This window comes from Mixophyes fleayi, chromosome 1, assembly GCF_038048845.1.
Source record: "Mixophyes fleayi isolate aMixFle1 chromosome 1, aMixFle1.hap1, whole genome shotgun sequence".
NCBI lineage: Eukaryota > Metazoa > Chordata > Amphibia > Anura > Limnodynastidae > Mixophyes > Mixophyes fleayi.
The window spans coordinates 75,861,636-75,883,277 of NC_134402.1; the positions used below are offsets into that span (position 1 = coordinate 75,861,636).

At 41.6% G+C, this 21,642-nt stretch overlaps 1 protein-coding gene across 1 annotated transcript in view; it reads left to right on the top strand.

Moving 5' to 3' along the window:
- The first annotated feature begins 4,609 nt into the window (after nucleotides 1-4,609).
- LOC142139434 (caspase-3-like) overlaps nucleotides 4,610-21,642 on the top strand; it is a 43,502-nt gene continuing 26,469 nt past the window's right edge. The window contains exons 1-3 of the mRNA XM_075197038.1: nucleotides 4,610-5,669; nucleotides 10,440-10,533; nucleotides 20,330-20,442. Coding sequence (XP_075053139.1) covers nucleotides 10,463-10,533; nucleotides 20,330-20,442 — 184 coding nt within the window. The 5' untranslated portion in view covers nucleotides 4,610-5,669; nucleotides 10,440-10,462. The remainder of the gene's footprint in view (nucleotides 5,670-10,439; nucleotides 10,534-20,329; nucleotides 20,443-21,642) is intronic.

The following is a 21,642-nucleotide window of genomic DNA, read 5'->3' on the forward strand; positions in this document are numbered from 1 at the left end:
GACATACATAAAACAGGACATATACGTAAAACAAGAACAGACAAAGCAGACAAAATGAATGGAGACATGAAAACAAAGGGTATGGAGGACCCTGCTCACTAGAGAGCTTACATTCTAAAGGGAAGAGTGCACAGCTGAAAAAAGAGGAGCGAGTGTGGCTCAGAGTGGAGATTGGGATAGTTGTGAGGGTGCATTAGTGTGAATAGTATTATCGAGGATAAGGTCACCTCTAAAAAAGAGAAGGGTTTTCAAAGAGCATCTAAAGATTTGAAGGCTGTGGGAAAGTCTAATTGAGAGTGGTAGGGAATTCCATAAGTGGGGAGCAGCACGGGAGAAGTCTTGATGGCGGGAGTGAGAGGTGGTTATCAGAGACGAAACAAGTCACAGGTCAGAGGTAAAACCGCTGACCACCTGTTTGAAAAACTAAGTGATGTCATTGCAACATGGCTTATCCTGCTTGGACTCTCCTGAGGATATGTGGTTTCTGATAACGCCACCAATATTGTTAGAGCATTACAGCAGGGGGAATTCCATCACATTCCCTGTTTTGCTCACACAATCAACTTGATGGTACAGAACATTTTTAAAAATGACAATGACATGCAGGAGATGCTGTCTGTGCCCCGAAATATTTAGGGTCATTTTTGGGATTCTTCAACAGCATGCAGGAGAATGCAGCAGCTGCAAGAAGAATAGAATTTAAGGGGAAAGCACTTAAGTCCAGCGCAGTGGAGAATTCTTTCCGTGTTGTGCAAGGTGCTGAAACTACTTGAAGTAGTCATCTGTGAAGAGAGTGCAGATACTGTTAGCTTGACTCAAGTGATTTCCCTAATTAGACTTTTTGAAAAGCAGCAAGAGAAATTGAAGGAAGAAATGAAACAAAGCAATTCTGCTAATTATGTTGGACTTGTAGATAACCGTATTTCCCCATGTATAAGACGCACTTTTTTCCCCAAAATTTTGGGTCTAAAAACTGGGTGCGTCTTATACAGTGGTAGATCAAGAATACTGTGGCTCAATAAGCGCAAGTCAATGTTGAGGATAATGTTTAATGCAGAGTAATTGTGCAGCAGGTACTACAGAGGAGAGACGGAGTTCTAACCCTATTGCTTATTCTGTCTTATCCTGTCAGAATCTTCCTCTGTCCGGTAAAGTCTTCTTTCTTCTGTCCGTTCTGATCCCGATGCTGGAAAGTCGCTTACCGTCCTCTTCCCGATGACCGGATGTCCAATCAGTACTTTGACAAAGTCCTAATTGGACAAAACGCCAAATGCAGAAACCGGAAATGTTCATTCCAACTGAAGTTCACACACCACATCCGGTCATCGAGAAGAGGACGGTAAGCGACTTTCCAGCATCAGGATCAGAACGGACAGAAGAAAGAAGACTTTACCGGACAGAGGAAGCATATGACAGGGTAAGGCAGGATCAAAAATAGGGTTAGAACTCCGTCTCTCCTCTCTGTAGTACCCGCTGCACAACTACTCTGCAAAAAACATTATCCTCAATTTTTTCACATGATTTATACAGGTGCGTCTTATACATGGGAGTGTCTTATACAAGGGGAAATATGGTAAATACTTTATTCGCTTCAGCCAGGATACAACAGTTATCAACATCTTGAAATCAGATCATTACATTTTGGCAACTGTGCTTGATCCTAGGTTTAAGAACTATGTCTTCTATTTCTTTCCAACTGAACCAGATCTCAAGAGATGCAATAAGCTCCTGGTTAGCAAGCTGACAGCTCAAGTGGTACATGACACAATGACGTCTCCTCCTTCACTTTCTCTGGAAATTGCTGCTAGGAAAAAACCTAGCTTTCCCAAGACACCCAGTGGTGATGCAGATGAGTCTGCACAACATTTTGACATTTGGTTTGGTCTAAAAGAATTTCCCAAAAATTGTGACAGCTCTTCTTCCTTAAAATGAACTACAAATTCCATGAGGAAGGCCATTATCGGCAATTACCTTAAAGTACACAGACTTCTGTGATGGTGGATTCCAGAGGGGATGAATTAGTATTGTTTGAGGATTATGTACACAATGATGAGGGTGATTATGACGATAGTGTAGATTGCAGGTGCTGAGATCTAGCTGAGAGAAGGGAGCTAGCTGATGCTGGTATGCTTGGAAATATTTTGTGTAGGATGGCATGTTGGCAATTTTATGTTTTTCTATAGTAAACTTTCACCTTTATTAGAGAGGTTTTTTTTTCTTTAAAAAGGTACAAGCTTTTTTATTAACATTTTTGTTTTCCTGACTTAAAACCACTATGCACTTGAACATAGGCTTTATCACATGAGGTAGTGGGATTAGTATCATCATCACTGAGACTGGAGAGTGACAAGGACACTGCCACCCCTCCTGTTTCTGTATGAGCTATGGCACAGTAAAATGGTACTGGAGACTTTTAATAACAGTGCCATCCCTATTACTTGAATTTCTATTTCAGCACTAAACACTGCCTCCTCTCATATTTCTGGGTGAGCTATGGCACAGTACAATGTAACTGCAGATTTTGAAGAACACTGCCAATTGTCATTCTATTTCAGCAATGACAATTAGCAATGGAGCTGTGCTGTTGGTGTGTGAGCTATATAACACTGCACAATGTGACTGCAGATTTAGACCTAGACTGCTAGCCCTATTATTTATATCTCAGCAATGCCAATTAGCAATGGGGCAATGGAGCTGTCCTGTTGGTGTGTTAGCTAGATAACACATTACAATGTGACTGCAGATTTAGAGCAAGACTGCCAGCCCTATTATTTCTATTTTAGCAATGACAATTAACAATGGAGCAATGGAGCTGTCCTGTTGGTGTGTTAGATATATAACACAGTACAATGTGACTGCAGATTTAGACCAAGACTGCCAGCCCTATTATTTCTATTTCAGTAGTGACAATTAGCAATGGGCCAGATGGATGCTGCAAGCTGGGGTAGAATCTGGCGGAGGTTGAGACATCCCTAAGTGGTAGCTAACATCTGGCATTCTCTCGATTCTTTGCTATCTATCCTGTTCTTTCACTATTAGATTTTGTGGAAATCGTTTTTTTTTTTAGTAAGGTTTACATACATTCAAAGTTTGTTTTCATCTCCTGACTGTAAAGGGTGTGTGGGTGGTAATATAGATTGGTGACGAAGTGTAATGCAGAGAATTGTGTCAGAAGATGTCATGTTTCTTTGATGTATATAATTCTCATTTGTGAAGTGATGCAGTAGTTTTTGTGGAGGGATTGCAAGAGAATTGGGTGCTATGATAATGTGAAGTTTCATTCCTATTAATCCATTTTACCCCTTGATGTTATATATAGTCTATTTTATTTTGGACAAAGTGATTTGGGATTTATTTTTATTGAAATTTTTAATTCAATAAAATCAACCCTTGCAAAACTGCAGCTACTTATTCCAAATAATGAAAATACTATCTGTGCCCACTTTTCCACCTGATTTCATGCCCAAAACAGTGTTGGGCCAGGCAAAAGACAGGTGATTTTTATGTAACTGACCACCCTGTGTTGATTCCCACTGTCAAATTGGTGGCCCAACGGCATTTAACCCTTGCAAAATTGCAGCTACTTATTTACAATGATAAAATATGGTGACTCTGCCCACTTTGCCCCCCTGATAACAACAATATGGGCCCCCGGGCAAAGCAGTGCACCGGGGCCTCTATATATATATATATATATATATATATATATATATATATATATATATATAATCACTTTTTTTTACATGTGCCCACTAAGCGTCCCTTTAGCTAGAGAATCAAATCCCCCTTAACTTACCTTTCAATCGCCTTGTTCTCCAAGTCCGATCCCCTTCTCTTCTTTTTTCTGAGTCGTCGCTGTCGCTGTTCTCCGTTTCTGCACTGCTCCGTGCTGCGCTCCTCTGTACTGTGCTCGCAGTGAATGTCAGCATGATGACGTCATCACACTCGACATTCACTGCGAGCGCAGCCCGGAAGAGGGGACCAGGGAGGGAGGCGGATCGCCACCGGACCTGAACTCTGATCTGAACTGTCAGATGACCGCAAAAGGTAAGTTTTTCTTTTGTTTTTTGTTTTTTTTACAGGATTTTTTATTTTCATTGAGAGTCCTGCCCATTGTGCCCAGTCGGAAAGACGCCCTGCCTTTAGTGTTAATCTGATGTTAAATCAGTGATCCAACTTGATTTAAAACTTTAAAAATAAGCTTTTCTGAATAAGAAGCTTGAGCATGAATAAGAAGCTGGCCGAATAAGAAGCTAACTTCAGCTTTGTTATTTTATTATCCTATTTTTTCATTGTAAATGTCATACATTTGCTAAACTTGCTCCATTTATCTTATATATGTTTTCATTTATTTCAATATCATGTACAAACAATTACAATTACAAAAATAATGCTTATCAGATGTACTTTATGTTTCACAATGTATTCAAAATTATAATTGTACACTCACTGTACTGGTTTAGTATGAACAGCGACGATACCACCTGGTGGAGGCATCTGTGACTGGGAGAACACCTGGTGGAGGGATCTCAGTGATCGGGGGCACACCTGGTGGAAAGATCTCAGTGATCGGGGGCACACCTATGTTTCACAATGTATTCAAAATTGTAATTGTACACTCACTGTACTGGTTTAGTATGAACAGCGATGATATTGCCTCACCCATGGTGCTACAGACAATATTGCATGAGACCGATATCCTGCAAAGCCAGCGCCTTATAACACCTGGTGGAGAGATCTCAGTGATTGGGGAGTGGACACACCTGGTGGAGGGATCTCAGTGATCGGGGGCACAGCTGGTGGAAAGATCTTTGTGATCGGGGACACACCTGGTGGAGGGATCTTAGTGATCGGGGGCACACCTAGTGGAGGGATCTCAGTGATCGGGGACACACCTGGTGGAGGGAACTCAGTGATCGGGGGCACAGCTGGTGGAAAGATCTCAGTGATCGGGGACACACCTGGTGGAGTAATCTCAGTGATCGGGGGTACACCTGGTGGAGGGAACTTAGTGATCGGGGACACACCTGGTGGAGGGATCTCAGTGATCGGGGGTACACCTGGTGGAGGAATCTTAGTGATCGGGGGTACACCTGGTGGAGGGATCTCAGTGATCGGGGGTACACCTGGTGGAGGGAACTTAGTGATCGGGGACACACCTGGTGGAGAGATCTCAGTGATCAGGGACACACCTGGTGGAGAGATCTCAGTGATCAGGGACACACCTGGTGGAGGGATCTGTGACTGGGAGAACACCTGGTGGAGGGATCACAGTGATGGGGGACACAGCTGGTGAAAGGATTTCGGTGATCGGGGGGACCCCTAGTATCAGTGACTAGGAGAACACCTGTCGGAGAAATCTCAGTAATGGTAAAAATTCACCATACGGAAAAATCTCAGCAACTGTCAGACAGTCAGATAGTTACCTATCACAATAACTGTGAGTAATAACTTCCGCGACAAATTGAAAATGTCCAGACCCGGGCAGGTTGTTGGTGCTCTAACTCTCAGCCAATATGAGGCATTCTTGGACCTGGCACCGCCCACCTTGTACTTGCCTAATAATTTCTTGTAAAGCCGTAACCCAGAGGCAGTAAGACGGGAGCTGCTGCTGGCAGAAGGACACGTACTGGTGATTTATCTTGGTAAATAAGATACATATAATTGCGGTAAGTCTGCAGGCAGATCATTTCACAATGCCCTATATTATGTGTTTACTATAACGGGTACAGCGAGATCACCCGTGGACTTTCCACCTGTTGTGGACCTACCATTGGCCGCATGTCTTGGTAGCTCTGAGGATCTTGACATTTGGGGCTTGTAATTCCTCAACATCTGTAGATCCCTATGCTGTCTACTTGGTTATAGTTATAATTAACATGAATTGTATTTAGATTAATTTATGTTATGTGTGGCTGTTAGCATTAGTATAGTGAGTAGATAAAACTTAAAACATATATTTTTTTATTACACTGCCTATGACTGGTTGGCATGTTCTTAGACCAACAAGCTAAGATTCGTAGGTAAGTCTCCACCTTCTGTTATTGCAATGAATGTGGATTTTCTATTTTCTTCCAGTTTAGTATTTGTTTTAAGGGTAATTACACAAAGACAATAAACAAAGTATAAATGTATTTTTTTGGTTTGAGATCATCAATGTATTATTGTATGATATTGTTGACTGTATATTTACCACAACATGTTAACCTCTTCCTGCCTACTGTTAGTTATATGATATATAATCTGTATTTTGATAAAGAAAATGTTAGCCTCTCTGGCTTCACAACTGTTATAGGGAGTAAAACGTGGCAGTCAGATATGCAGTTGATCCAGATCACTATAATCAGGCCATATTTTTTTTTGTCACTTAAATTACTCTTCTCTGTACTCAACACTAGGGGCCTCATTTAAGGGTCTATTTATGACCCTTCGTTTTTTTCACTTGATACTTTTCAATCCTGATTTCCTTGATAAGGATTGAAAAGTAACGGCAATGCATTAAAAAACTTCTCAGGGACAGCAGTGCCGATAACCTGCTGTCTCTGAGAACTGACTCACCTGATCATCGCAGTCTTTTCTTAATTTTGAAGGCTGTGGTGATCTTCTCTTTTTTTTTTTTTTTTTTGTTAGTGCGCATGCACCGACCGAAAACTTGGTGCATGCGAATTAACATCCTGGAAGGCAAACGGTACGATAAGTGACGGAGGGATCACATGATCCCTCCACACATGCGCTGTCCAGCTCTGCTCTTCAGAGCAGAGCTGACAACTGCGAAACTTTTCAGATATGTTAATGTACGCCAGCTTCATATGGCGCATATTGCTTTAAGTAAATAAGGTTACTGATTTTTTTTTTATTAGAATTATTGCAGTAGACCAATATAGCTATGAGATGAGGTCATCATTAGAGCAGGGTGGTGCCCAAGATATCTCCTAGCAGTGTCTTTCGGACCTTCTGTTGCTTGCTATAAGGAATATTTGTTATATTTTAAGACTTAATATATTTTTGATTGTTTTCATCAACTGGTGCTAATCACCTCTGTTATTACTACCATCTTAGAGACTGTCTGCCAGTAAAGGAGGTGTTGATGTGGCATCTAGTCAAGAAGGTGCAAAGTTTAGTGTACACCTCCATCCTGGCAGATATGAGAATTCTGTCTCACCCTGTCTGTAGTGCTAATGGCTCTCTTAAGGGTCTATTTATCAAATAGTGTAGATATGAAATATTTTCTATGTAGAAAACACCCCTATCCAGGGGCTTACCTAGAACTGGATTCTTTAGACTTTTTTGGGGGCAGGTTCTGGATCCATGCTGCAGGTTGTGTACTCCAACTCAGCAACCTGACTATGGCTCTGACACTGAAAAGACCATTTTCCAGATGGGACATTTTAGGGCAAAAAGTAGGGTAAGATCTGATTGACGTTCCATAATACCTCCGCAGTGACCACCAATCCTAAAGCGGTAACACTTTTTAAAAAAGTACTATAAACACTTTGATTATTTACATTTGTTTTCCTGCTGTGTCTTGTTTTATCTGTTTATTCTGTACATAAAATAGCTGCGTTCAGTGATATAAAATATACAAAGAGGGAAAAAAGAAGGAAAAGCAGGTAGTTAGGTATGTACCAATGTACTTTGGTGTAAAATATTAAATAAAATGTATTCATCTTTATTCAGTTCTATTAAAATATTGTTGTAACTTCAACAAAGGCAAAATATTAAAACAATGATCTGAAAAGTGTAAGAAAGATAGAAAATAATTGATTAAAATGATCAGGAGACATATGATACTGTGTATCTGGGTGGTGTTAGAAAGGTCCTGAGATCACAGAAACCTGCTTCACAATAATAGTAAGTTTATAGATATGATTTATATTCTCTGTCTCAGTGATCATAATGTTAACTAGACCCAGATTAAAATTGATGTTGGGAATAGGACATTATCGCCTTTTAAAAAGACTCAATATCCTTGCCATCATGTTCTATACTTCCTAGTGTAAATTATTCACATAGAATGTTGAAATGTCCCAGACATTAGCATGTTTAGATATAAATATAGTCATACTTGCCAACTTTTCCTCGTTGGCTTCAGGGAGATCCCTGGGGAGGTGGGTGTGTGGGGGCGGGGCTTGACTAATCACATCATTTTGGCCCCACCCCCTAAGCGATTGTCACATTCGCTTATGGGGTGGGGTGAAAATGGCTAATTACAATTGTAATTGCAATTAGCTAATTGTAATTTGGCTAATTACAACAGGGGGTGGGGCTAATTACAACAGGGGGTGGGGCTAATTGTAATTTGGGTAATTACAACATGGGGTGGGGCTAAGATGACTCAGTATTTGCATCATTAAGCCCGCCTCTTATCTATGGCGAGAACCGGGAGGTTGCTCTGCTCTCCCAGAAATGCAGGAGTCTCCTGGACATTTCCGGGAGAGTAGGCAACTATGTGTTAAAGAAAAGCAGCTAATGAATCTCTAGAGACTGAAGTGTCTTTTACATTTCTGTCTCCATTACTGAAATCATGTTATCTTTCCTGTCAGTCTTTAATTTAATTTTGGTCTCCATGAAAACAGCCACCTCCATAGGCATCAATACATGAACATAGGACAATTTCTGAACTGTGTCATCATGCCACAGATTGCGAAGCCAACCACGTCTTGTACTGGCTCAGCATCAGGGAGAATGCCAGACTCTTCAGGGAGTGAGGGAGATCACCCCTATTTCAGGGAGTCTCCTTGACATTCAGGGAGAGTTGGCAAGTATGAATATAGTATCTCATTTGATTTGCCAACCTATCCACTTCAATCCTGTATGTTAGCAATGTTGGTAGGTATGGTTTTCCATACATTTGCAAATGGGGGGAACAGATTTCTGCATTTTTATGTACAGATAGAAACAGCAGCTCCTTTGCTGGTTATAGCAGTGTGCTGGGGGATTTTCTCTGTTTTTGTTCCTTTCAGGATAACCCCGCCCTTTCAAGCACCAGCTATGAACCTATAAATTGATTGAGCAACTTCCACTTCTGTTCAATATTGGATACTATCAGATCTGCCTGTTCACAAATGACTGATTGTTGTAATATTGCAATACCCATTCTTAGGTAACCACTAACTCAGAGTATACATTTCTGATGTAATATATTGGCCATACATTAGTACTATGTATTTACTCATCCCCAATTGTGATGTCGAAATAAAGAAATAGTCACCTATATCAGGGGTATATGATTGCAATTGGAAACTATGCTTCAATGAACTTATAATATTGTTAATTTGTTCGTATTATAGTCACTAGCACTATAAGGGATAGATTGTCGAACTAAATACACTTAATTATGTACTAGAATGTTAAAGGTACCCTAATAAAGCCACGTATGTCTCCTCTTTGCCACATTCAACTCACCCCCCCCCCCCCCATCCTGCCCTCCCTCTCTGCCACTGATTGTGTCTTCTACTTCTCCTCTAAATTTAAGGCCATCAGACTCTATATCTCTTCCTCGCTTCACTCTTCTGCCACCCCTTTGTCCGCTCCTTCCTCTCCCTACAGCCACCCACTGTTTTGCTCCCTCTGTCCTACTTTGGGTGAAGAAGTCGACTCTCTCATACTTTTCTCAATTTTGCATAATTACTCATAATTGCGTAGGCTCTTTAATATCCATTGATGCAGAAACAAACGCAGATGATGAACAGTAGGGTGCCCAGACTGAAGCAGGTGGTCAGAGGCAGGCCGAGGTCAGAGGTCCGTAGCGAAACCGCAAAGTCCAGAATACAAGCCAAAGGGTCAGGGTCACAGGCAAACAGCGAAGTCCAGAATACAAGCCAAAAGGTCAGGGTCACAGGCAAACAGCGAAGTCCAGAATACAAGCCAAAGTGTCAGGGTCACAGGCAAACAGTGAAGTCCAGAATACAAGCCAAAAGGTCAGGGTCACAGGCAAACAGCGAAGTCCAGAATACAAGCCAAAAGGTCAGGGTCACAGGCAAACAGGAAAGGTCCAAGGTACAGGCAAAGGTCACAACGGAAGATCAGGTAGACAGGAATCCAACAGCAGGTCAGCAACAGTACAGTACTGGGAACGCTATACCCGGCAGGGAGGCTACGCCCTCCCTGCCTTAAATACTGAAAAGGACCAATCAGCAGGGAGATGTGGAATAGGGTAATTGTCCCACAGGAGTAGACTAATTATTGGACTAATTAGCCCCACAGGTGTTAGTGCGCACGAACCTGGCTTTCAGCATTGCCGGGATGCGGCGCTAACCGAGAACAGCGTCCCGGCCGTTTCCCTGACAACGGGCGGGAGACAGAAAGCGTAAATGACATCCCGGCTGTTGTCATGACAACAGCCGGGACGCAGGTAGGAATGAGCGTTAACAGTAACAAATGGGCTTAAACATGGAATTTTTTATGATGACATGTTCATATGTTTTGTTTTTGTACAGGCTTGAAGAAGTAAGGAAGCAGAATGTCAGACAACCAGACTGAAGCACAAGCGGGAATTGAGACTACAGACGGATCATGTTTGCCTAATAACCAGTAAGTGATGTCCTGTATGTACACTACCTCACTCCAGTTCAGTACAACCTCAGCATTAGTTTGTCATATGTACAGATGTAACTACCATGCATTCATGTCACACGCATTGACTGCTCAAGGAAATATATCAAATCAATTGTGCTTCACAAACAATATTAAAATTCCCTCCAATATTTTTTTCTCTTTGACAGAACCATACTAGACATGTCAAATGAGTAAAGAGTAAGCAGTGCATGTGTGCTGGGCTTTGTGATTCAATTTACTATGTTTCTGTTCTGGATTAATTTAATGAGACTGCAGTATCTGTGGTAGCCCACTCTGGGACCAGCCTAGGGGGCAGATGTCCCCCAGCCTAGTCTGTGCCTGGGTAACTATATGGTGAAGGGGTAAAACAAAAAATAAATACACATTTTAATCATTTTAATTGTATAAACAATTTTACATATCCCTCATTCACCAGTTTATAAAATGTAAGGTGGCATGCTGTCTTTTAATTAGTAGTTGTTTTTTGTTTTTTTGTTTGTTTTATACACACAGGACACTGTACAGAGGGACTATTTTATTACAGGTGGCACTTGCGTCTCAGAGGAATCTTCTGAAAGGTTTTGTGCAAGTGGAGAATGGTTCAACATTACCAAATGTCCTCCTACAACTACTGCATGTACCTATGAGTCACAGCATTCTTATTCTATTTAGAATTTATTGCAATATTTATTGGAGTTTGCAGAGTCATTGTTTTTATGTCTGTCTACTATAGCCTTACTATAAACACTACACAGTACTTTCTTTGCAGCCTGCAGATCTTGGATTTGAATATTTAACACATACCTGCCAACTCTCCCAGAATGTCCGGGAGACTCGGGTAGGTCTCCCGGACTCCCGGGAGAGCAGGCAAATATCCCGCAAATGGCATCTTCCTGTCAAAATTACGTGATTCACAGCGAATCGCGTCATTTTGGCCCCACCCCCCACGACAAAAACAGCATTTTTGTCGCAGGAACGGGGCCAAAATGAAACTATTCTCCGCCCTCGAACCCCGCCCCTCTGCCTGGGATCTCCCTGAAAGAAGTTCCAAAAGGTTGGCTGGTATGATTTAACATATTATAGCCAATGTAGAATTTATGCAAATATATTTGACGAAAATGGAACAGAATTATTGTATTATTATTTTACTGTTTAATAACCAATGTATGTATTATGATGTGTTCATATAAAATAATGCTAACGGGCCTTTCCTTTGCTGATGCCAAAGAGACATTGTGCGTCACTAACCTTATGATGACAGTATTGTCAGATTTTAGTTTCATTTGTTTTATGGAATCAAGATGTATGAATAAATGTGCAATATTTCCATTTCACTTATGTTAAATGTCAGTTTTTGCAAATTAAGTTCTTAGTTTTGACTTAATTGCTACAAAATAAAAATATTTGGTTTTAAAATTTTCAGAGGGCAAATCGCACTTCCACTTCTTTTTATTGTGTTAAACAATTTGGCGCCCACTGATGGATTCCCTGATAACTTTAAAAAAAAACATATATTTTTTATTGAGCAGAGGCACATAAAATAGAGTACAGACAGGGGGAAACAAGAATTAAAATATATTAAAAAAATAAAATACAAACTTGCTTGTAACAATTCATCTGTGGGTTTCCCATCCATGAAGCTCATATATTACACTTGCTAGGACAATCTCTGTGTAAAGTTAAGTTTTTGTAGTGCAAAAGTCATTAACCTACTAAACATGGTAACAATAGGCATTGATGACCCGTTCCATTTTAGCGTTATTGCTTTTCTGGAATAAAAGAGCCTCCATTAACAGCTTTTTTTGGGGATGTTGGGAGCTCAAGTCCCTCCAACACCCCCAATAGTGATAGCTTGAAGCACATCAGCATAGGTTCAAGTATAGCTATTGTGCCTTGTATATTGGTATAAACACACTTCTATGGATTTTATATCTTTACATTCCCATATCATGTGAAACAAGACGTCTTCCTCTGTCGCACACCATCCACAGAAGGAGACCTGCCTAGCCCCTATTTTGAAAAACATTTGAGGCATCTGACAAACCCTTTGTAAATAGTAATGAACTGTAGCTATGTTCCCATAATTTTAAATATCCCTCAATGTCTAAATATTCCTTCAAACTCCAAAATACTATTATGGAGTTTATAAAGTTTATGAGGACAGACACTATCAGCGCTCTACAATTCAAAAGCAGCCAGTAGTCTTAAGAATAGATGGTACACACATCTGTTAAAAAAAAAACAACTAAATACTAAGAACAACAAGATTTCTAATGCTAATGAAAACCTCAACTTGTATAAAATAATGAGTGTATTTTTAGATGTAGGGTAATGTCAGTGGCGCACGCAGGGGGGGTTTCTGAGTCTCTAGAAACCCCCCACTGCGCTAACTAAGTGGCCACTGTCCTATACAGCAGCCGCGGCGCTGTCTAAGAAGCGTCCGCGGCGGTGCTGTATTGTATACAGCACCGCCACAGACGCTTCTTAGACAGCGCCGCGGCTGCTGTATAGGACAGCGCTGGCGAAACGGAGCTGCTCTCTCTCTGTTTTTTTTTTTTGGGGTTGGCGGGGGGAAACCCCCCCGACAATTCTCTGTGCGCCGCTGAATGTAGGGTAATGGATCTTACAGTCCTCCAGTTACTCCATATTGATCAACATCACATGAAAAGAAAGAAGAGAAAAAAGGCAAAACATAGTGTAGTTTGTCTGCACATAAAAATACAAAATACAATTTCCTGGAATAGTGAAATAAATGTAAAAATAATCCCTTTGTGATTCTTGAAAGAATTAATAAAATCTTTCACCAAAAATTCCTTCTAGTGATATTCTTCCTTTAAATCATCACATGTATGGATAAGCACCCATGTTCACTCCAGTGCTCCCTTTATAATTATATTCCTGGCGGAATGTTTCTTGATTAAAGCCCTCAGCAGTTTCTTTATATCTTCTGTTTAGATAAATATGGGCATCTTTTAGGAGTGTTTGCTGTATAGATACGAAAAAAAGAAAAAGAGAGATCTAGCGTAATAAGGTTTTTAAAATTTGTTTATTTATTCCAATCAGCAATATAGATAAAATAGAATATAAAATATTTAGCAAACAAAGGTATACAGGGGTACTCCTACCATGTGGAGGATGGTAGGAGCATCATGTCAACAGAATGATGTTGTCATCCGGGCAGTCTTTCAATTCTTTCACAGTAGGCTTCACTCTCAGATGTTTCAAGGCATTGAAACACCTGATGATGTTTCAAGGCTTTATTGGCTAACCAAAATAAATTTTTATATTTACTAGCTTTCAGAGCACAGAGGCCCCTTCATCAGGCAAGTTTACAAATGAATGACTGAGAAAAGAGCACAACATTTAAGAGATGTTACATCAAGCAATTTGTAGAGGGGGGGGGGATACATCATAAAGATAAGCTTAAGTAATAAAACGGAGGTTTTCGTTACAGACAGATGGAAGAGTGAAAGTCCTAGGAGTTTAGAGATCTGGAGTCACTCTGCCAGAGCCGTAACTTAGAATTCTAGCGCCCGGGGCGAGAAAGACAAATGCTGCCTCCCTAGCCCTCAATTTTAAGCAAATGAACCTAAAATATTCCTAAGCTGCACCCCCCTTCATCGTTGCGCCCTGGGCAGTTGCCCCTATCGCACAGCCCTAGTTACAACCCTGCACTCTGCTGTGGGGTGGGAAGTGTGTCCATGTAGGGGGTCATAAATAAAGGTGTTCTTACCAGCCTGAATTCCCAGATTTTTCACTCCTTGTCATTTTTTTAAAAAAAACTTTCAGTATTAAGACTTTTAAATCTGTCATACTGTGTTCTGGACCAGAAAAGTGTTTACCCACAGGGGTGTCCAGAGTCCTCTTTATTGTGTGTCTGTGTAGATTCATCCTGGATTGCAGTCTCTGCTTGGTCACCCCAATGTAGATTCCCTCAGGGCACCTTGTACACTGAATCATGTACACCACATTGGAGGATGTACATGAGAATGTGTCATCGATTTTATAGTCCCGTTGTGTGTAGGGTATGTGGTCTGTTTTTGTTGGTAGGACATGGGTGCTGGTTTTGCATCTTTTGTTTTTGCCAGTCTCTGATGGTGATGAGAGGGCACTTCTAACGAGGAGATTTCTTGAGTTCAGAGGTTGTTTGCATGAAAGGAGAGGTAAATCTCGGAATATTTCCTTCAGTCTATTGTCTTTCTGAAATATGGGCTGAAGATCAGCAGCAATTTTCCCAAAGATGTTCATGTGGGGATTGTAAGCAGGGCCGGATTAACCCTAGGGCTAACTGGGCTATAGCCCAGGGGCCTCGGGCATCCAGGGGGCCCTTCAAAGTCCTCAGCAGCATTATTGATCGGTCCGGGGGTGAGAGTCCCCCGCGCCGCTCAGTAATCTGCTTACTGAGGAGATCTCGCGAGAGTTCACGAACTCTCGCGAGATCTCCTCAGTAAGGAGCTTACAGCGCGCCGCGGAAGGAGGAATGAACTGACAGGTAAGTGCTTGGGGGGGCCTCACGGGGGGGGCGGCGGGCGGCTCACATTGGGGGCCTCACGGGGGAATGAAGGCCCCCTTAGCCCAGGGGGGGCCTGATTGTAAGTGACCACTAGGGGTACCCTGCTGTTGTCCTCCTTCTGTTTGTAATCCAGGAGGCTATTCCTTGGGATTCTTGTGGCTCTGTGGATCTGTTCATCTATAACTATTGGATGGTATTCTTGTTATAGGAATGTATTCCTCAGTGATAGCAGGTGTTGTTTTCCGCCTTCACTGTCTGAACAAATCAGAATGTATCTTAGAGCTTGGCTGTCAATTTATGTGTCATATTATGAGTAGATCTGATTGTGGTGTGATGACAGTTTAATCCACAAAAAGGTAATTTAGTTTTGAGCAAAGTGAAACATGAAGGTGCTGTTCCAGTCTGATCTTGCAGGTCTAAACATTGCCAGGCCTCTGTAGGCTTCACTATCGACTTGGGTAAATCAAAGGACGGGATCTATTCATTGTTTCTGTTATCTTTGGGATGGATTGTCTAGAGTTCGAAGTGAGGGTTAGCAGGCTATCTGGGAATGCTGTAAGTTTGATTTATCTGTTTTCCCAACAAACTTTTTTTAATAAGCAGTTTATTTTGCATGTATAAGCATTACATTAATATTTGTAAGAAAGTTATATTTGGCACCTAAGGTCTTCTTTCCTGCTACCCATTGGAACATTAGCTAAGTCTGCTGCATGCCAATGCAGATGCACTCTCTCAGAAATATGTACTGTCTGTGGATTCCACATCATTTCCCTTGGTTCCTCTACAGGAAAGCATGTGAGACAGAGTCACAAGCAGCATGTGTGAGAGGTGGAAATTAGAGGTGATAACAAGGCTTGGATATAGTGGGTATCAGTCAATAGAGAGGTGGGTGTAGATTACAGGTAAAAAGGAGAATTGGTAGAGAGGGTGGTGCAATTAATGGTGCAGGATCTGGCTAACCTCATACAGAATGCACAGTGGGAGTTGGGAATGTTATTATGTTATTCTGATTGTATTGTGTAGGTCCTGGAAAAAAAAAGACGAATGTGCTTCATTACAAACATGGTTGTTGGATCAACTCTGGCAAAATACACACATACATATGCACACATATCTATCAGTCGTATACGTATTTGTTTTGAAGGCAGAACATGATAAGCTGGGTAAGCAGGGCTGAGGGGAGTGCCATGCCTGAGAGGCACTCCGCTCCGCCTGCCTCCCCTTACTTGTGCACCGGCTGACCTAATAATAAAACTACTTAATAATGCACCCGGCATCTGCATCGCCCCCATCACCCTGCTCACTGACTGTCGGGCGTGACATCATCGTGTCCCGACCCTGTCAGTGAGGAGCAGTACAGAGAGGAGTCAGAACAATAAAGAAAAGTGAAGCGTAAGGAAAAAAAAGGTCATAGAAAGCTAAGTAAAGAATGGAGGAGGAGCAGTGGGATGAACGGGTCACTGTGAATGTGATGAAGGGGTCACAGTATATTTAAGGGGAAACAGTGTGATGATGAAGGGGGCATAGTGTGATGATGAAGGGGGCACAGTGTGATGAAGGGGAATATTGTGATGAAGGGGGTATAGTGTGATGAAGGGGCACAGTGTGATTTAGGGGGTATAGTATGATGATGAAGGGGGGTACGGTGTAAATTCAGGGCCTGATCAACCAATAGGCTGATTATGCTGCAGCCTGTGACGCTGGGTCCTGGAGGGCGCAGGGCACGGCACAATCATTGTTTAGCTTAATTTTTTTTTTATTTTACCCTGTGATCGGGTCGGATCTCCGATCATTATTTTCCCCCTGAGCCCTTGGTCTCAAGGGGGCAGCCCCGACTGTGACTGTTCAGTGTTGCAGGCAGCTAACAGCAAATCCAATGCTGTTAGCTGCCCGGTCAGTGCAGCTGTGGTGCCAGTCGTAGTTTGGTCACGTGAGATCTCACACGTGACCAGACTATGCACACAGACAGCACTGCACTGACATGGTAGCTAACAGCAGCGGATGTGTTGCTGGCTGCCTGTCAGAAGAAGAAGAAGTGCTGGAGCCAGGAGAGGAATAAAAAGAGGAGCAGCCTGGGCCCGAAGAGAGGAAGCTAGGTTTTGCTGCTTAATATCAGGGCGAAGGAGGACTAGATATACTGTCTGGGCAGTGGGTTTAATGGCTGCGGGTGATGTATGTTGAAATGGGGGGTGGGGGTAATAAATTGGCCATTCATTAAAAGCTGAGCAGGTTAATGAATTGGCTGGGGGGTGATAAATGATGAAATGACTGGTGGGGGGGGTGAATGATGACATGGCTGGTGTGTGTGTTGATAAATTGGCCACTAATTAATAGCTTGGGGGGGTGATGACTGATGAAATGGTTGGTGAGTGTGTGTGGGGGGGGGGGGGGGGGGTTGTGGATTGGTCACTGATTGATAGCTGAGGGGGTTAATGAATTGGCTGGGGGGGTGATGGTATGGCAGGGGTAATGGTTGTTGAAATGGCTAGGGGGAATCATAAATTCACTGCTGTGGGTTGAGATGACTGAGGGGGGGGTGAATAAATGGGTGGGTGATGAAATTGCTGCTGCGGGGGGCATGATCTTTGTACTGTGTGGTGTTCATGAGGATGCCTAAACATTCAGGGTTTGTAATTTTTGCACATTTTTAAAATAGGACCCCAACTTTCCAGAAGACAGCTAAACGATGACAAAGCTGCAAGAACAGGTAAGAGAATCTGTCTAAATTTATTTGTTGAAGAATACTCCTGAGTTTTCCTTTAATTATTTGAGAGGGGGGAGGGGGGGGGGGCGCTATGGGTGTATTAGCCTAGGGCGGCCAGAACCCTTAATCAGGCCCTGGGTGTGATGAAGGGGCAAAAGTGTGATGAATGAGGGCACAGTCTGATAGAGGGGGCATTTTTTTTCTCTTATATACTTCTCAACAAACTGTTTTGGTTAAAAAATTTAAATTGTATTACAAAGAATACATATTCTTCATTTATATTTTTCATATAGCAATAAATGTTTGCTGTTCAAAGTATTTATTTGTATTACTCTTTTTATTAAAGTTTATTATATAATTTGTATTAAAGGACGAAAAGCATTATCGAATTAACAAATAATTTATAAAAGAGGAAGGCACAATTTTTTTTGCAGGGGGGTGCCAGACATGCTAGCATTGGCCCTGGTTGTAGCCAATTTGTTGGAGCCTAACATTGCTGATGACACATATTAGAACAATAATTGAATGTCCATACCAAAAGAAACAAGAAAATTAAAAAGATATAAAAGGTTTTATTTACAAAAATAATAGTGTGTGCATCACATCTTATATCTTGCTTCAATCCTGAATGCAACAGTTTGAGGATGGGACAAAACCTGTTATCTTTGTAACATATGGCAATTAACTTCCCAAATAAATATATACATGTGTATGGACATCTAGGGGGGAATTCAATTCCCCCCAAATTTCCGCGGTGTTAAAACTATTACCGTTATTATGGTAGTTTTAACCTGGCTCCTGGGCTACGAGCAAAAAGCGGCATTGAAACTACTGTAATAACGGTAATAATGCGCAGGCCGCGTTACTTTTACTCGTAACGCGACCAATTGAATTACCCCTCCAGTGTCCTTTTAAGAAAACACACACATTAACATTTTATCTAGAAATATTATAATTATATTCATTCTATAATCTACGATTCAATGTAAACTTAAATAACTTCATTTAAATATAATTTTCTTTAAAGCACATGACAATCTTTTAGTTAACAGGGTTGCATTAAAATGTTAAAAAGGTTGTCCACATTGTCCAGTTGTCCTGTTTAATTAATGACCCAACCCCCTAAGTAGCAAGTTTGTAAGTGTCCCTCCACTGAAATCTCCATCATTACCTCAGGAACAATGAATGCAATGTATGGAAAGCAGGAGAGAAGATAGAATTAGTGTTGGAGAGCTCAGTGGAGCAGGAGAGATTTAAACTTGTGTGGATATAAGGTGGGTGGTCACCGCATAGGTACAAACAGGGACCAGAGGCAAATCCAAAGATTTTATTAAGGGGAAATTCCTTCTTTGCTTTTCACTAAAATGTTATTTTGAATTCCCATTTGAATATCTCAGAAGCCAAAGAGTCCCACATTTGTAACCTCTGTTTATGTCTTCTGTGAAGTGATTCATGGTTGGGTAGCAGTGAGACTACCAGGGGAGGAACTTCCAGTAAATTGCCATGTGGGAGAATACGAAGTTAGAAATTGAACAGTTCTTTTATTCAGCATTGTTATCTTACCAACAGGAACCTGGTTTCTCTGCTGTCAGTTTCAAGAGTCTTCCCTGAACACTCTATGTGCACAAAGTGACATATTAAAACCATACTTGCCAACTCTCGGAAACAAGTTTCCGGGAGAGGGGGCGTGACTGGCGGGCGGGACAAGGCCAAACGTGTCATTTTGGTCCCGCCCCCCGCAAAAACGTAATTTACGTCGCGGGGGGCAGGGCCAAAATGACGCGATTGGCCTCGTCCCGCCCCCTCCCGCCCACCAAAATGGCGTCAATCGCCGAGAATCTCGTCATTTGACGCGATTCTCTGTGAAATCCAGGATGCGGGAGAAATGCCAACTGAACCGAATTTCGGGAGTCTCCCGGACATTCCGGGAGAGTTGGAAAGTATGATTAAAACTAAAGTGTTGTGTGCTTCTTAAACTATGGGCCTCCTCTCTAAAAATATTTGTAACTGATCACCCAGTGAAACATTTTTGATTCCAGATCACTTATTAGAATGCTCTGCAAGCACTCCACGTAATTGATATAAAAAGAAATGGCAAGTTCATTGGTATATACACGTACCCCCTCACTCCAAGCCCATTTTTTTTTTTGTAAAGGTCATACTTGCACCTGAGTTTACATTAGTGAAGGGATACCACCGTTTCTCCGGCTACTGTATAATACTCCTTGTTACTATGCACCACCAGGAGAATTTTTTTAACCAATTGATATGCTGATTGAGCTTGAACACCATGAGGCCTAATGCAGTTAACTCGCATGCTATGGCCTTAAAATGTCCCCGGTGGCTTTTTAGCAGCAGTATTGATAAGGAGAATTGACATCCAGCTTGAGAGTGAGCATTTGAGACATCTGTGTTGTACAGGACAGTCAATTAATTCATATCCAGAGATGCAACGTTTATCCCAATGAATTGTAAGTGCTCAAAAACATGTACGTTTGTTTTGTCTTTTTTCTGTTTATTTTTGTTTGCTTTATCTTTTAATTATTCTTACACAGGCAATCTAGTTCGGAAGCAAGTGTAACAGACCTGAATGAAATCTGTAAATATAAAATGGATTATCAAGAAAAAGGGCTATGTGTGATTATAAACATGGAAAACTTTTCTCGTGGTAAGTATTAAAGCTTTTTATTGTTTTATTGTTGCATTTGATGCCCAGTGTTAGGTAAGTTGTGTAGGTTTAGGTTATAACAGGATGGGCAACCTATGCCACCCTGTCTGTTGTGTTGCTAGGGGCCAGTTGGGCTTGCCATGCCAGTGTCTCCTTTTCTTTATCCCAAATGCGTCCTCTGACCACAGTAGGAGGGGCTTTTGCTTATGCCACCACTGGACTCCTTTGCGGTGTCCAGAACCTCATCCTTCTGGGTTACTGTCGCTGCTAGTGTACCCCCTTGCTGGTACACCTGGGCTGGTACCCCTGACCTCTTGCTTTCAGATCAGGGTTGCTGTGGATGGTTCCCCCTGGCCTATCACATTGGCCAGAGCTGCAGATAGCGGGCAAAGCATTTGTACTGGAATGCTGGGTTCAACCTGAGAACAGCTGTGTAACGGATTAGATTAGTGTAATCTGTGGTCACAGGTATTACAGCAGGTAATTAGGCCTCAAAGCAGGTTCTTGAAGCAATGGTGTTTTATTAGCTCAAGTAGCCCTTATAAGGACAGTTAAATGCCCGTTTGTGGTAATAGCGACCTTCCAAGAGTTACAGCTGGAATGATACTACATGGTCAAACAGTGCTCCTTTTTTTTACAGTTTTGCAGCCCTAACTTGGTAGGAGGTAAGCCAGCACCTATTTTAGCTGGCACTGCAATGTCTGATAAATCACATTCAATAATAGTCATTAGGATGTAATATATACTTTAACCATGGAGCTAACGCAAATTAAGCTTAAGTTTCCTATTTTATTTGCATCCTGCCTTAGAGAGATAGCAAGTCTAATTACCCCCTCCTGTCTTTCAGACTAAACAGACGTGTTGGCCACTGAGATGAAATGGTCTAATTAACATGAGATTACCTACATTCAGACAGTGGTAGAAACACATCCCCCCTAGCATATGCCTATTGCCTCTGAATTCAGTACATTGCTAATACAAAAATATAACAGTATCAAAATCAGTATATTTGCAATTATATAAATTAGCGCACTGCATCAATAATTTAAATATATTTATACAATAAGTTATTTATAAGTGATCCAGCCACACAGGGCAATTGCGCTTTGTCCCCAGTGTTGTTCTTATAGTTGATAGACATTAGATAGATACATGTATTGAACAGAAAACAATACACTATTATTGAAAAGGTAACATTTT